We start from the raw sequence: 17,526 nt of genomic DNA on the forward strand, positions 1-17,526 counted from the left end.
ATAGCCACCTGCAAAGGCATGAGGTTGGACCCTTCATCTCACATCATATCCAAACATCAATTCCAAATGCATCAGACCTAAATACATTTCAGTTACAACTCCTAGATTACAACAGAGCTACATCATGATCTAGGGTTCGACAATGGATTCTCAGATAGGATACCAAAGCACAGGCAACGAAAGCAGAAACAGACTTTTTAACATTAACCATTAATCAAATCACCAAAATGTAAAACTTCTGTGCTTCAGAGGACACTACCAAGAAAGTGAAAAGACAACACACAGAATGGGAGAAAGTATTTGCAAATCACTTTTCTAGTAAGAAACTTTTATCTATTATAACTCAGTAATGAAAAGACAGCCAATTTAATAAGGGACAAAGATATGAATAGACATTTCCCCAAAGAATATATACGAATGGCAAACACGCACATGAAAAGATGCTCAACATCATTACTGATGGCAAATGCAATTAAAACCACAATGAGGTTCTGGCACAGAGTAGGCATTTTACTCGGAGCAAGCACAGAGGTTTATTATGCCAGGGATGCGGTGCAAAGTAAGGCAGAGAAGGTTCCTGTGTTTATATTCAGGCACAAAGTTGAGAAGAGTACACAGATGGCAAACAAACAAGTAAATGTACGATTAAATAAGGATATAATTCCAGGTAATAAGTGCTACGGTGTAAAATAAAACATGATAATAGAGTAATCAAACAAACAAGGCAGGGCAAGAAATTATGACAGCCTTGTCAGGGCACAACTCAGATGAATTAACATTATCAGTGAAAAATCTGGGGAAAGAGTATCCAAGGCAGAACAAGTTTGGTACATTACAGAGACAAAAAGGCCATTGTAGCTGGAAGGTGGAGAGAAAGGGAGATAATTACAGGGACACGAGGATGAAGTCCATGATGTAGGCGGGAGCCAGACCAAGGAGGGCCCTGATGATGAGTCCGGGTGTTATTTAAGTATACCTGGAATTATGTGGAGCATTTTTAAACAAGCATATAGTGTGATCTAATCATGGCCAGCTTCACGAACACACAAGCTGTGCAGTTGCACAGGGCCCCAATGCTCTGCCGTCACCATCTTAAATTCTTAATAATCTTATCGCTTAACTTGTATTTTGTAGGGAACATTCAATGGGACAATGAATGGAGCATGCACATGAACAGAGGAGACGTGTTGGGTGGCAGTATATGCATACATAATTAATTTAGAAGAGTTTGTGGACAGCTATAAACATATTATCAGAAGACTGCTTTCAGAAAGAGTATTAAGGTCTCCGCTGAAGGCATGAGATGGTTCAAAGAATATTAACAGTAATCAATTTTCAAAGGGATCCAAAATCAAAATCAAGCTCATTTTTCCTTTCTTCTCTTCCTCACCCACGTGCCTCCCAGACCTGCTATATCAATTTACTCTCAGTTGTAGATTCCTATGTATAGCGGTGAGGCCCGAGGGGCCAACTCCATACTAGGAAAGGTCTCTGAGACCAAAGCTGACTGATTAAGGGTCAACATCTAACTCAAAGTGGGGCATCAGATTGTTTGTATCTCAGGTTTAGCAACAAGAGTGGACTTGAAGCCAAGACACAGCAATTTTAAGGGAGGATTCTAATGAGAAGGTTGACATACCTCTGCTGCTAAAGTTCTTGGAGCTGGTTTGGTTCTTCACTTCAAAATTCTTGGTTTTCCTGAATGGTGTGTTTCTGCCTCCAACTTTACATGCAGTATTTACTATAACTTCAAATATTTATCTGATCCTTTACAGGAGACCTCTAGTTTATAAACAATACCTTTCATTAGCTAACTCCACTGCTAGGTTCTAGACCCTCCTAGTCTAGCTGATCCTGCTGCTACCCTTGGCTCAGAATGTATGTCCTGCTTCTAGTATCCTACTTTCTGATTAAATTTATTCAACTGAAAGTAGATTAGTGTTTCATTAATACAAGTTTCAAGGCTTCTCATTGAGCAAAATCTCTAGTTACAGAATTTTTCTCATGTCAATAGGTTCAGTGGGAGCAGGGAAATAATACTGTTTTCAGTCACAAATACTAATAAGGACAAATTCCCATACCAATCGAGTTTGTCACATATTCAATTATCTATGACAATAGTATCCATGATGTGCTCAATGTTGTCATCTTTCCCCACTCTGATTAACCCATTAACCTATCCCTCTCAACGTGGATAAGCTTCTTCCTAGTCTAATTTGAAATAAGGCTATGGGGTTTCAAAATCACTTTTCCTTTGTTTTCTTGGTCACTAAAAAAACCATAGGCCAAACAGCTCATTAGAGATCAAATAGTCTCAAAGCACTTCATACAGTAAACCTTCATAAATGGCCACTTGTTTCAGAAACAGATTCACCAGAAGCATAGACCTTACAATCTCCCCGAAGTCATAGGAATTAAAAGGTACAAAAAAAAGAAATCTTGGGGCCCTAGTCTTCAGTTCAAACTAAAATGTTTAATCATACCTCATACTGCAGACAATAAAATTCCCATTTTTAGATAAAAGAAACAATTTGCGGCTGGGCGCAGTGGCTCACGCCTATAATCCCAGCACTTTGGAAGGCCGAGGTGGGCGGATCACGAGGTCAGGAGATAGAGACCATCCTGGCTAACATGGTGAAATCCCGTCTCTACTAAAAATACAAAAAAATTACCTGGGCATGGCAGCGGGCACCTGTAGTGCCAGCTACTCGGGAGGCTGAGGCAAGAGAATGGCATGAACCTGCGAGGCAGGGCTTGCAGTGAGCCAAGATCCCGCCATTGTACTCCAGCCTGGGCAACGAAGCAAGACTTTGTCTCAAAAAAAAAAAAAAAGAAACAATTTGGTTGTCAAGTTACATGTTTTTCAAACATTTTTTATGTGGCACCTGATGACAAAGATTACAAAGAAAATGTTCAGTTTAAACAAATGTATAAGAACAAGGACTCTCCGCACCTAATCTGACACAAAATTTATTTTTTTTAAGTTTCTTAATAAGATAATTTACCCCAAATCTCAAAATACTTCAAAAACAATCATTTAAGCACAAATATGAGTCCACTACATTATCTGCTTTTTTATAATTATTTTAAGAATACTTACAAGCATTATTCTTGTCTATCTGCCAACATAAAAAACTGCTACTTATCCTAAGTGATGAAATCTTTAAGCATTCCCAAGAAAGCAGTTTAAATTGTATTGAAAACATTCTACTACTCTTTTCAGCAGATGCTCAACCTAAATAAATTTTGCAAAACTGTTGTAAGATGTTTTTATAACGTATGTTTGCTATTACTGCCCTAACAAATTATCACGAATCCAGTGGTTTAAAACAATAACAACAACAAACTTACTATCCTACAGTTCTGGAGATCCTAAATCTGACATAAGTCTCATTGGGCTAAAATCAAGGTGTCAGCCGGGCGCAGGGGCTCACGCCTGTAATCCCAGCACTTTGGGAGGCCGAGGTGGGTGGATCACGAGGTCAGATCGAGACCATCCTGGCTAACATGGTGAAACCCCGTTTCTACTAAAAATACAAAAACGAAATTAGCCGGGCGTGGTGGCAGCACCTGTAGTCCCAGCTACTCAGGAGGCTAAGGCAGGAGAATGGCATGAACCCAGGAGGCTGAGCTTGCAGTGAGCCGAGATTACGCCACTGCACTCCAGCCTCGGTGACAGAGTGAGACTCCGTTTCAAAAAAAAATCAAGGTGTCAGCAAGGCTGAATTCGTTACTGGTGACTTTCATGAAAACCCACTTCCTTGCCTTTTCCATCTTCTTGGGGCTACTACCCCCATTCCTTAGCTCACGGAACCATTTCTCTATTTTCAAAGTCAGCAATGGTGGCTTGAATACATCTGAAATTATATCATCTGACTTTCTCTCTGCCTTCCTCTTCTACTTCTAAGGAATCTGGTGATTACGTTGGGTCCACCAAGACAATCCATCATAATCTTCCCATCTCAAATTAACTGATTAGCAACCATAATTCCATCTGTAACCTTAATTTCTGTTTGCAATGTAAAGTTAACATTCCCAGGTTCCAGGAATTAAGATACGAACATCTTTCCACCATTATTTGCCTACCATACATAGCATGTCACTTCTTATAAAAAGTTTTTAAAGTATAACATTATATTTATATGGTTCTTTCTAATGGGAGATCCAACAGTACTCTCCAGGTACGCTGACTCCTATTTCATTGTTCTTTGCAGCAGGCCACAGTGGCCCTCAATTACTCTTAAGATGAGCAAAGTCTTCAGTCTTCCCTATTGCTGATAACTCCATATCTTATCAGCCCAAAACTTAACAAGCCAATCGGATTATTTACCACCTAACTTCACACACACACAAACACACACACATGTTTTAGATATAAATTACATAGACTATATTATAATTTAAATATAAATTCTATAATACTGGCTGTTTTAGCATTTCTTCTGAACAAAGATCTTATCTAGGTTGATATATTACATTTGATTGAATGAATCTGAGTTTTACCTAGTTGAATAATCACAAGCTAAAGTATGTCCATTACTTTTCTAAGGCAAAGGATGGGGAAGAAGGGATAAAGCATAATTTTATTTTTGCTCTCTCTCAGCAGAATCATAAAATATAATTTTATAACAAGGAGTCCCTAAAGCATAAATAATGGAAAAAAAACTAGCAGAAATCCTACTACATATTACATAATTAATTGAAGTTCTGAATTGGGATGAGAAAAATGGGAATTACAGCAAATTGTTTTTATTAGTTCATTTAGATAACCAACTTTAATTTTGGTATTAAATGATACTATCTTTATATAGTCAGCTTAATTTCCCCTAAGAAGCCAATTTGCTTAGAGACTTTTTAGAAAAATACCATCAGATCTCTATTTTTTCTTGCATTTCCAGTAAATATAAAAGTATCTGGAACAACGTAATGTAATACAAGAAGAAAATTATTTCCAATCATGTTATTTCACAATAATAAAAGCACTTGCCAACTACTGAGCATATACTTTCTAATTATTATATATATAATATACAGATATTGTACAAGGGTGCTTCAGGTATATTATCTCATTTAATCCTCTTAACAACTGTATGACATACAGCTATTACCCTCATTCCCATTTTAATGCCGAAAGAAGTAAATAACTCACTCAAGGACCAGGTCTCTTTGACTCCAACCACTAATACATAATGCCATTCAGCCAGAAAATAGAGGTTTTTTTTTAAGTCCTAATTGTTAGATTTTAAATAGCAGTTTGAATTTTGGGCTCCCAAGAAAGATATTCAGTGAGGATCCCCTCAGTCTCTGCATATGAGACAAATTAAACCAAGAATTGTTTGAAAGTATAGAGAAAGAAAGTTGCAGGAGCTTTGTTTCTCTAATACAATGTCACTTGCTCGATTCAGCCTCTCTTATTCCCAAAAGGCTGCAGAACCAGGAAATTACAACTTAATCCTTTTCTTCCAGCAGTCTTTAAAAGGTATTCCATTGTCTTCAAGCTGTCAATGTTGTAAATGAAAAGTCCTTTGCCTAATTATTTTCCCTCTGTAGGCAACTTATTCCTTCTTTCTGGAAAAGTGCAATACACATCTTATTCAGTTTATCTTTTCTCATCAATCTCATATGGAGCTCCTTGAGCCTTTTCAATCTGAAGATAGGTTTTTCTTGCTTATCATTTGTTTAATTATTACTGATCTCTTCCATCAGACTTTTTTTTCTTTTTTTCCCTGCCTCTGAAACTCCTATCACGTGTAAGGTTTAAAATGATGTTGACATTCCTAGATTTATTTACCTTTTCCTTCATGATTTCAAGGTTTTAACATTTTTCTCTGTACATCTCACACGTAAGCTTTCAGGCTACTAACATGGTCTTTAATTCATCTGCTAAATTGTTTCCTCTGAAAAAAAAATTAGGTGGTGGATTTTTTTTTTTTTTTTTTGGTTTTGAGTTTTGGCCCCAGGAAATTTCTTCCCCACTTTATACTTTAATTTCTCTGGGAGATATTATTTTTTTTATTCAGGTATTGACCTGACTCCTTTAGCAGTCCTGGATATGTACTCTGATTGCTGTCTTAATCATCCCTTCTGCCTGAGATGGGCTGTTATTTTTCACTTGGTTTGCCGGGCTTCATGTCTAGATGTTGAGATGAAGTGAGAATCCCACATGCGTTATAACACCATACACCTCTGTTATCTTTAGAATGATTTGCTGTGGATGCCAGCAAGCTCTCTTCCCTAATGAGAGGCACCTGGAAGAGGCCTCCAAAGGGAACATACTCTGCCTCCTTCACTCTTGAGAGTTGTAGGGAATATGGAGACATGCCGGTGTGGTATACATGTAAACTGTGTGAGGGCAGTGAGACTTAACTAAAGATTCAAGAGATTTATCAGTTTGGAAGCCCCATTCTGCAACTTCCATTTAGCAACCTTCTCAAGATCTCTGTTATCAATTATACTAATTTGCAAGTAACAGAAACCATTGTCTATCTTAGACCGAAATGACAGGAGAATAGAGGACCACCCTTAGAAACACATAAGAAGCTGTAGAGCTAAGAGTAGGAAGCACAACGGTCTTTTAGTAGGAAACATTAAGACCAGGCCACTGCCCACACTGAAGCAAAAATCTGCTGCTATAAATGATTCCTTACTATAGCTAAGATTTTGTATTCAAAATTCTACATCTACAGAATGAAGTGCATGACTGGACAAACCAAGACTATCCCTGACTGCCAAGAAGTAGAAGGAAGGAAGATCTGACACTACAAGTTTCTGCATTCCTCTCAGCAAGGAGTGACCACAGTTTAAAATCTCCAAAATCAGAAAAATTGGACACTAGTAAAAATGAAAAAAATCACAAATGTCCATTCCAACTCCCAGATCTTTTTTTTTTTTTTTTTTTTTTTTTTTTAAAGATGGAGTCTTTCTCTGTCGCCCAGGCTGGAGTGCGGTGATGCAATCTCAGCTCACTGCAAGCTCCACCTCCCGGGTTCAAGTCATTCTCCTGCCTCAGCCTCCCCAGTAGCTGGGAGTACAGGCGACTGCCACCACGCCTGGCTAATTTTTTGTATTTTTAGTAGAGACAGTGTTTCACTGTGTTAGCCAGGTTGGTCTCAATCTCCTGACCTCGTGATCCACCCATCTTGGCCTCCCAAAGTGCTGGGATTACAGGCGTGAGCCACCGCACCCGATGACTCCCAGATCTTATATCAGACTCCATGAAACGTATGCTTATAATTTGCTTTTAATATGAAATTCTCGAGCACTAACAGTCTCGAAAAACCATACAGGCTGGGTACGGTGCTCACGCCTGTAATCCCAGGACTTTGGGAGGCTGAGACAGGCAGATCACAAGGTCAAGAGACCGAGAGCAACCTGGCCAACATGGTCAAACTCTGTCTCTAATAAAAATACAAAAATTAGCTGGGCGCGGTGGCATGTGCCTATAGTCCCAGCTGTTTGGGAGGCTGAGGCAGAAGAATCACTGGAACCCAGGAGGCAGAGTTTGCAGTGAGCAGAGATCACGCTACTGCACTCCAGCCTGGTGACAGGGCAAGACTCCGTCTCAAAAAAGTAAAAAAAAAAATCATATAGCATATATTCAGAAAAGCTATTTAGTGGTTTTGGAGACTATATTTGAGGGGTAGAGAGAAGCAAAGATAAATGAGTAAGTTCTAAACGCAGAAAATGCGTTGAATTCTGAAGTAAATTCAGTTCAACACTACAGTATAAAAACTGTCATCAACATTCCCAAGACCTCAGTCTTAAGTAGTTTGTTTAATTATACAAGCATTTCAAGTTGATTTTTAAAATAATCTGTTTGAATTTTCTTCTTTTTGATGGTAAATAGCATCTATTAAAGAAACACGTGGGTTCAAGATTTCTAAATGGACTTTGTTTTTTTTTTTTTTTTTGAGACAGAGTCTTGCTCTGTCACCCAGGCTGGAGTGCAGTGGCGCGATCTCAGCTCACTTCAAGCTCCGCCTCCTGGGTTCATGCCATTCTCCTGCCTCAGCCTCCTGAGTAGCTGGGACAACAGGTGCCTGCCACCACAGCCAGCTAATTTTTTTGTATTTTTAGTAGAGACGGGGTTTCACCGTGTTAGCCAGGATGGTCTCGATCTCCTGACCTCGTGCTCTGCTCATCTCAGCCTCCCAAAGTGCTGGGATTACAGACGTGAGCCACCGCGCCTGGCCCTAAATGGACATTTTTAAGAAATGTCAATAAAGGACAGAGGAAATGGGAATTCCGTACCACACAGTAGCATAATTCAGGCTGAGATTTTAGCACCAACAATAATAATAGTAATTAATAATGGCAATTAATATTCACTGAATGTGCACTGTACCTGGTACTCTTCTAAATATTTTATATGTACTAGCTTATCCTCTCAGGAACACTGTGAGGAACAGTATTCCCATTTTACATGTAAGAAAAGACAGAGGCCAAGAAAGTGGCCCATGGCCTCACACAGCTGGAAACTGGTGGGGTCAGGGCATAAGCCCGGAGCACGTGCTCTACAGCAACCTGCCCTGATGTCCCCTGTAAGCTGGCGGTAATGTGGCTTGGCTGGGCTCTAGCTTTTTAAAAATATCAAATGTATTTGCTATTCTACCCCACATATAGAGATATGATTAATCTTTATAAAAATCAGGCCAGTATGTCATCATCTAGGCAAAAACCTTTTAAAAATCAATTTTGTATACTAATCTCTCAAAAACTACTAGACTCCAGCAAAAGGAAAAAAACAACAACAACAAAAAACAAAAAACAAGGCTTCCAATTTTTTTTATCCAGCTATCCCAAAGTAGAACTCTGCCTTACAGAGAAAAACCTCAGAATTCCTTAACCATATTCAAATCCAGAAAGTAAGCTATATAAGCTATTACAGGTTTCAGTGAACCTCAGAATAAACCTCCTAAGAGGTTTCTGAAAGCTAATTAAGTATACAGTGGTTTACAACCAATTTTGACTCCCATAATAACTATGATACATACTTTAATAGCAACTACATCCTCATTTATATTTTGAGTATAGTTTCAAAGGTGCCCTTCCCCTTCCCTCAACTTTTATAAGGCACAAGAACTTAAACAGAATGAAGACAATATGTGCCAAAGCCTACTGTGAATTGAGGAAGTAAAGTGCTGCAGGGATCCACTCATTAAACATTCAAGCCCTATATCTGGTTCTTTATTTCAATAGAACCTAGATCAAAAGAGCATTTACATTATGGACTTTTGAAAGACGGATTAAGAGGAGGAGGAGAGAAATACTAATTTCAATAAGATATTCAAAGGACTGATAAAATGAAAACTTCAGAGGTAGAGGCAGGAAAACAGAAGACTGAAGCCTGGAAAGGATAATAGTTTAAGAAAGTGAGAACAGTATAAAATTCTGACTAATAACTGAGAAAAATCCAGGGGCTGTGACAACAAGGTGAAGCAAGAAGCAGTGACAGCAGAGAAGCTGAACGTCTAGAAGACTACATAGGAAATACAATCCAAGCTCAATAATAGTTATCATTTACAAAAGCAAGTAACATAAGAGGCTTTGTAGTCAGAGAGAGGATGTTATAAGTTGAAGCTTCTCAAGGTAGTTTTATGTAATGACTTGGTCCAGGATGTGGCTATGTTAGTGAGAGACTTAGAAGGAAATCGGAGAGTCAATTGAAACTGGAAGATGTCAAAAAACTGAAAGGACAGGATATCCAAAGGTCATGTTAGTGGATGCTCAAGCAGCAAAAGTGACAGAGAATGTGATTTTTTAAAATAGTTTTAGGTCAGGCATTGCAATAATTTGAGGAATATTGAAAAATATATTAGAAGCTGCAATAGATGGCTATGAGGAGGAATAATCTTAATCATTATTAAGCACTACCACTATATCTTTTAAAATGACATGTATATTTTAGTTGCATCATTAAAAAACTGATTACGGTGAAGTGGATGACATCTGGGAAGACAATTAAGTAAATCAACCTGCCATGGCTAAACAAATATCCACCATCTCAAGCATCAAGAAACAGATGACACACTCAAGAGAAATTATACCTGCCCTCAAAAAGCTTTTTAGATTTCAAAATAAAAAATTGTATACAGCAAAGCAAAATGCGAATATATATACGGGAGAACAAAATGTTGATTGAATACAGCTTCATTTCATCTAGATACCTAAAATGATTGAAAAGTCCAATTTGTTTGAAATTGCTTTTTCTCTAGACTATGGCACATGTTGAAAAAACTATTAAGTTCTGAACTACTATATTCAAAACAATCAAAAGCCTATATAAGCGGGGGACTACTGTACTAGATGAGTTTCCTTGAATCAACCTCAAGTGTTCAAATGTCATCCAACTCAGTAGAATTTGCACTTTATAATGGCTCTCGTTGATGGTAGGATAGAAAATGTCCAGTCCTTAAAAGAGATGGTAAATTAACTAAATTTGACAATAGTAATCCATTAAAATTGAGTTCCACATCAGTAGGCATTTGACTGCATTTCGAAAGTTAATGTTGTGAATCTTCCCCGAAGTAACTTTAGATTACCATCTCTCTACCTTTTGATGGAAAAGAACTACTTCTAGAAAAAGTAATAAACCCTTCCTCACCTATTGTGAGGAAACACTATTTGTACCACAAAAAAAGTAAGAATAAACCTTTATTTAAAATTTAGATATCATTAAATGATACTTACCAATGCACACATCGATTTTCCCTTTAATAGCAGCTTCATGCAGAGGTGTATAGTTCCAGTTATCTCTGGCATTTGGATCAGCTCCTTGGCACAATAACAGACTCACAACCTCAGCATGGCCAAAAGAACAGGCATTATGAAGCGGGATGAGACCTCCATCATCACGAGCGTGGACATTAGCACCCATCTGTAGTAAGTGTTCTACAACATCCTTCCTTCCAAAACCTAAAAAGAAACGAAAAAATGTCTTGTGTATATATTTGATTTTGTAAAAAAAACCATTAGAATATCTGCATCAACAAGTATGAACAACTGAAGTACTGCACTCTATAGTAAATGGTGTAAAACAAAAGAAACATTAGCTTCATTCAAACTGACTCATTTCACAGAATTTACAACTAAGGAAGCTCTTCCTTTAGTCTTTGGGCTGTTCATTCAAAAAAACATTTTCTAAACACTTAATATGTGCTGTGCAACAGTGCTAGAAACACAAAATAAATAAACATGACAAGACTTGTCCAGGAACTCACTTTCCCCTCATGCTTCACAACACAAAACTGTATAAAGAAACTACATCTCTTCATAGAAACAAAGGTTATTTAAATATTGCTGATAGGCCGGGTGCAGTGGCTCACACCCTCACAGCACTGTGTGAGGCCAAGGTGGGCGGATCACCTGAGGTCAGGAGTTCAAGACCAGCCTGGGCAACATAGTGATACCCCGTCTCTAATAAAAACACAAAAATTAGCCAGGCGTGGTGGCAGGCGCCTGTAATCCCAGCTACTTGGGAGGCTGAGGCACGAGAATCGCTTGAACCTGGGAAGCAGAGGTGGCAGTGAGCCGACACCATGCCACTGCACTCCAGCCTGGGCAAGAGTGCAAGACTCTTCAATAAAATAAAATAAAATAAAAATAAATAAATAAATACTGCTGAGAACCGAATCTAAGACAAATCACAACACACAGCATTGTATCAGGGAAATCGGGGATGAATGTATGGGTATGAGAAATACGTGGTGAATGCTTGGTAAAAGGGAATTTTGAAAAGGAAGAACTAAAGGTGATGCCAACATATCTATTCTTGGGGCTAGTGGCCAAACTACATGAAACGGGTGGTGAACTGGAACAAGCCAAGCTGGGATTCACTGAGTTTGAGGAAACAATATGGCAGATGAGTGGGAATACAAGCACTTGGGAATATAAAACCAGAATTTTATAAGAAGTATCAGTTTTCAGACAGAAATGGGGGTTTAGGTGGAGTCAGAAAGACTCTCAAGCAGTCTAAGGATGAGGCAAACACTTAGAAAGATAAGAAATACTAAGAAAGTACAACATCATGGAAGTCAAGGAACAACAACATTATGCAAAGTCCAGTACCATGAGGATTTAATGAGATCAATGGAGAAGAGAAAAATGGCCATTGGTAATTTCAAACTAATTTTAGTACAGTGGAAAATTACAAACTAAATTGCAATGGGTTATAAAAGGAAAGCGCAAATATTCGCATTTTTATATTCACAAGCTAGAATCTTAATGATTCTTCCCTACTTTAAAATGTATTAGGTCTTATTAACTAGGTATCACTACCTCTACTATTACTGTGTAATACTGTTAGAAAATGGCATGTTAAATAAAAATAAAAGACAGTAAAAGAGTCACATCTTCCTCCATTTTGGGCATATGTTAAACAAATAAAAACCATGTGGAAAAGAGTAACGGGAAAAAAGAAATTTATCTTGAGATATGTCTTCCATGCTATCTATAGAAATTCATTCATTCCAGAAAAGCAGGCTCTAAGAAAAAGTCTCCAAAGTAAAGCATACATTTCCACAGATATGTATCATAAAGTCAGAATGAGGTTTCCATAGAAAATATCCTTAAAAATTAAGCTGATAATTTTAAGTGAAAAGATCAATTTTGTATTACTAACTAGATCAGTAAAAGCATAGGGCACATGCTCAAGTAAATTTTCAGCATCTTATCAGCATCTTACCATCTTGGTTTTGTTTTTTAAATACCTGCAGAACTTTATGGATGTTAAGTTTTCTTTAATTCTCTAACTTCAACTTCCTTCCCCCTACCATCACTGCCCTACTCTTCCACTGGGCCATAAGTGCAGTACTGACCCAGGAAGGTTGAATTATTCTCCTTCTCTACAGATCTGAATAAAGCCTGAGTGCAAACTTCCATTTCCCTAATCAGCACCAGCCCGAGAACAGCCATGGGAGCTAAGTCCTGCAAAGCCACAGGGGTGGAGCTGCCCAAGGCCTTGGAAGCCCACCCCTTGCATTGGTGTGGCCTGGATGTGAGACATGGAGTCAAGGGAGATTATTTTGGAACTTTAAGATTGAACAACTGCCCTGCTGGGTTTCGGAAGTCCATGGAGCCTGCAGGCCCTTTGTTTTGGTTGATTTCTCCCTTTTGGAATGTGAGTAGTCAGTGCCTGTATGCCCATTGTATCTTGGAACTAACTAACTGGCTTTGATTTTACAGGCAGAAGGGACTTGCTTTGCTTTGAACTGTGGACTTTTGAGTTAATGCTGGAATGAGTTGAGACTACTGGGGACTGTTGGGAAGGCATGATTGTATTTTGAAATGTGAGAAGGACATGATATTTGGGAGGCGCCAGGGACCGAAAAATTTGGTTTGGATTTGTGGCCGCACCCAAATCTCATGTCAAATTATGATCCCCAGTGTTAGAAGAGGGGCCTGGTGGTAGGTGACTGGATCATGGAGGCAGATTTCCCTCTTGCTGTTCTCGTAATAGTGAGTTCTCACAAGATCTGGTTGTTTAAAAGTGTGTAGCACCTCCTCCTGCTCTCCTCTTCCTCCTTCCCTGGCCATATAAGACATGCCTGCTTCCCCTTCACCTCCCGCCACGACTGTGATTTTCCTGGGGCCTCCCCAGCCATGCTTCCTGTACAGCCTACAAAACTGTGAGTCAATTAAACCTCTTTTCTTTATAAATTACCCAGGCTCAGGTAGTTCTTTATAGCAATGCAAGAATGGACTAACACAGCCATTATAAAAACATTTTTACCATTACTAAAAAAAAAAGTCAAAATAAATTTCCTTCTACATTTGTCCTATTCATTTAAGATAAATGCCTCAAAGTAGTAGTACTAGATCAAAGGGTATACATTTAAAATTTCGCATGTTGCCAAATTGCCCTCTATCAATTTTCATTTTCAACCAAAATCCTTGTGTCCATTCCGTGCACATTTATAAGCTTTACAAACAAAGAGGTAAAAAAAAAAAAATGCATTGTTATTTACTTTTTTCAGTTCAGATGTTTGCTTTTTTACTGTTGAAAACTAAAAGTATGAATACAGTTGAAGTCTCTCCCTCAATCCTAGTCCCCTCTTTGCTTCCCCAGAGGTACTATTACATAAATTCAATGTTTGTTATATCATGCATATTATATCCTTTTCAATGCGTGTTTTTAAACACTTGTTTCTATATTTATATTTTATACATTTCATGTTATAATTTATATATATTTCATATTCTATGTGATTAGAATATACTTCATATATTCACATCACTATTGTCAACATCATATGTTTCAATCTATATTAGTGGAAGGTTGATAACCATAATCCATCCTTCTGGCTGAAATGGTTTGGCTCTGTGTCCCCACCCAAGTCTCATGTTGAATTGGAATCCCCATGTGTTGAAGGAGGGGCCTGGTGGGAAGTGATTGGGTCATGGGGGTGGTTTCTAATAGTTCAGCACCATCCCCCTAGTGCAGTCACATGAGTGAATTCTCATGACATCTGGAGGTTTAAAAGTGGGTGGCAACCAGGAGGTGGAGCTTACAGTGAGCCGAGATCGCCCCACTGCACTCCAGCCTGGGCAACAGAGCGAGACTCCTCAAAAAAAAAAAAGGGGGGGTGTGGCACCTCCCCCTTTCTGCTGTCTCTCTCCTGCCCTGCCATGGTTGCTTCCCCTTTGCCTTCTGCCATGATTGTAAATATCCTGAGGCCTCCTCCCATCCATGTTTCCTGTACAGCCTGCAGAATTATGAGTCAATTAAAGCTCTTTTATTCATAAATTACCCAGTCTTAGGTAGTTCTTTATAGCAGTATGAGAATGGACTAATACACTGGCCAACAGAAAGATTCAATTTTGCTCAGACTCAGTTTTGCTCGGGAACTGGGCAGGAAATCATACAATAAGAGAAAGTCATCCCTTCCCCAGTCCAGGGAAGGAATCCTAATTAAGCCAATCAGGTAATTTGATTCTGCTCACCAGTGACTGGCAATGAGTACAGATGGGAAAATCTAGAAGCTTCTGGAAATATTTTTCTCTCTTCTACACCTTCTACAGAATATTTGGTTTGGATTTGTGGCCCCACCCAAATCTCATGTCAAATTATGATCCCCAGTGTTAGAAGAGGGGCCTGGTGGTAGGTGACTGGATCATGGAGGCAGATTTCCCTCTTGCTGTTCTCGTAATAGTGAGTTCTCACAAGATCTGGTTGTTTAAAAGTGTGTAGCACCTCCTCCTGCTCTCCTCTTCCTCCTTCCCTGGCCATATAAGACATGCCTGCCTTCACCTCCCGCCACGACTGTGAATTGCCTAGGGCCTCCCCAGTCATGCTTCCTGTACAGCCTCCAAAACTGTGAGTCAATTAAACCTCTTTTCTTCATAAATTACCCAGATCTAGTACTACTACTTCCACAGAAGGTGTGGGAGGAAAAGTGCCCTTTCTCCTCTCCCCCTTCCTCCGAACAGTTAGAAAATTCAAGAGAATTATTTTTTTAAATGTTTGCATAGAACCCTTACTACGTTCACAGAACTGAAACCAACTCTTGAATTTCCTACCTCTACAATTCTTATCAAACAGGAAAATAAATGTCCTTAGGCTTTAAGTCAGTTGAAGTTTTAAAATACTCATAGTTAAACCCATGCAAATTGATGTAAGTATCTGTTCCTATGTTTACTAAGCATTCACATTTCAACTCTCATCAGTTCATTGTCTTGGCCATTTTCTTTTGGGCTATTTGTCTTTTTCTTATGATTCTGCAGGCGTTCTTTACATATTCTGAACATTAATCTTTTCCTACATGGATTGTGCTTTATATATAAAATTTAAGGAAACCTTTCCTATTTCTATACTGTTCCTACATTTTCTTCTAGCTTATAATCCTTTCACATTTAGATATTTAATTAACTTGTAACTATGGTGTGAGTTAAAATTTTTATTTTTCCTTATCTTTTCTTTTTGGTTAGTCAGTTTGTCTATTTGTTGGTATAACTTTAAAATAAGTCTAGATATCTAGTAGGGTAGAGTTGACCCACCTTGTCCCTTGTAAAAAATTATTGGCCAGGCGCAGTGGCTCACACCTGTAATCCCAGCACTTTGGGAGGCCGAGGCAGGCAGATCACGAGGTCAGGAGATCGAGACCATCATGGCTAACACGGTGAAACCCCGTCTCTACTAAAAATACAAAAAATTAGCCAGGCGTGGTGGCGGGCGCCTGTAGTCCCAGCTACTCAGGAGGCTGAGGCAGGAGAATGGCCTGAACCCAGGAGGCGGAGCCTGCAGTGCGCCGAGATTGCGCCACTACACTCCAGCCTGGGCAACAGAGCGAAACTCTGTCTCAAAAGAAAAGAAAAAGAAAATGGAGAGATTCACTTGTCTCACACGATTTTGTCAAGACAAAGGCAATCCAGGCACACACAGCAGTTTATCAACGGTATTAGGAGCTCCTTAGAATCTTTCCACTCTGACATTCTTAGCATCTCCACTTGCTTCTTACCTCACAGTCACAAGAGTGCTGGATCTCTAAGCCTCATATCTAGGTTCTCAGACAAGAAGGGAGAGTGAGTAAAGGGTGCAGGGGGGTGAGGGGGAGCTTTCTCTTTTGACTTTTTTATTATTAAGGAAGAAATGGCATCTCCAGATACTTTTATACATAGTTCATTGGCCAAATATGTGTCATCTGTCCACCTACCAAAAAAACAAAAAAGGCTAAAAAACCAAGTCTTTCATAGCCGGACACACTACTGCCTTGAACGAAATCTAAGATCTGTTAGTGAAGAATTCGAAGAAAATAAATTTGGGGTACATAACCAACAGTATTTGTCACAACCTTGTAAGTCAAGGGTAAGAAGATTGGATTTCATTGTAAGTATGTGGGAAACCATTTATTAGGGAAATTACTTGATTCTACTTAAAAGGATCACCTGTCAGCTATGTGAAAAACAGACAAGCAAAGAGCAAAATCAGAGGGACTAGGCAAGAAAAATTCTGCAGTAGTCTGGGCAAGAACTGATAGTGGGCTGGAAAAAAACGGTGAAAGTATAGCTGGGTCAAAGAAGAGAAAAACGGATAATAGGTTTTAAAGCAAAGATGACTGGCTCTCAGGTTTCTAGCTTAAGAAACTCTATTTTCAGAGGCGCCAGTTGAGGAAGGGTCAGGCAAAGCAGGCAGCAACAAGAAGTGTACCCCGATGAAATGCTTTTCTGCAACGACTATATCAAGTAATATAATGTGTAAATTTCAGCACATTCTTTCCCCAAACAGTTCATGAGAAACAATGACATTATATTACATGTTCAAAGCAGTTTAAAAATATACTATGTGGTGTGCTGGCAGTAAAGAAACCCAAATTCCTAACACATAGCCTAACCCCAATATACTTAACAATTTTCCTTATTCTAATAGCAAAGAGCTGATTAAGGCCTTTCAAAAATATTTCAATATCAAATTTAAGGTCGCTGGTATCTATTCCCCATTCACTTATGTTCAGCATTGTAAACCCGCCTAAAATTAAAGCTTCCACGAAACAACAATGGCCAATATTAAATCATATAACTGGCAGCTATGAC

General features: G+C 38.8%; 1 protein-coding gene across 4 annotated transcripts in view; it reads right to left on the minus strand.

Moving 5' to 3' along the window:
- TNKS (tankyrase) overlaps positions 1 to 17,526 on the minus strand; it is a 221,247-nt gene that overhangs the window by 187,106 nt on the left and 16,615 nt on the right. For all 4 annotated transcript variants that reach the window (XM_030812401.1, XM_030812400.1, XM_030812399.1 and 1 more), the window contains exon 2: positions 10,690 to 10,914. In XM_030812401.1, coding sequence (XP_030668261.1) covers positions 10,690 to 10,914 — 225 coding nt within the window. The remainder of the gene's footprint in view (positions 1 to 10,689; positions 10,915 to 17,526) is intronic.

The sequence above is a fragment of the Nomascus leucogenys genome, chromosome 4 (assembly GCF_006542625.1).
Source record: "Nomascus leucogenys isolate Asia chromosome 4, Asia_NLE_v1, whole genome shotgun sequence".
In the NCBI taxonomy this organism is placed as follows: domain Eukaryota; kingdom Metazoa; phylum Chordata; class Mammalia; order Primates; family Hylobatidae; genus Nomascus; species Nomascus leucogenys.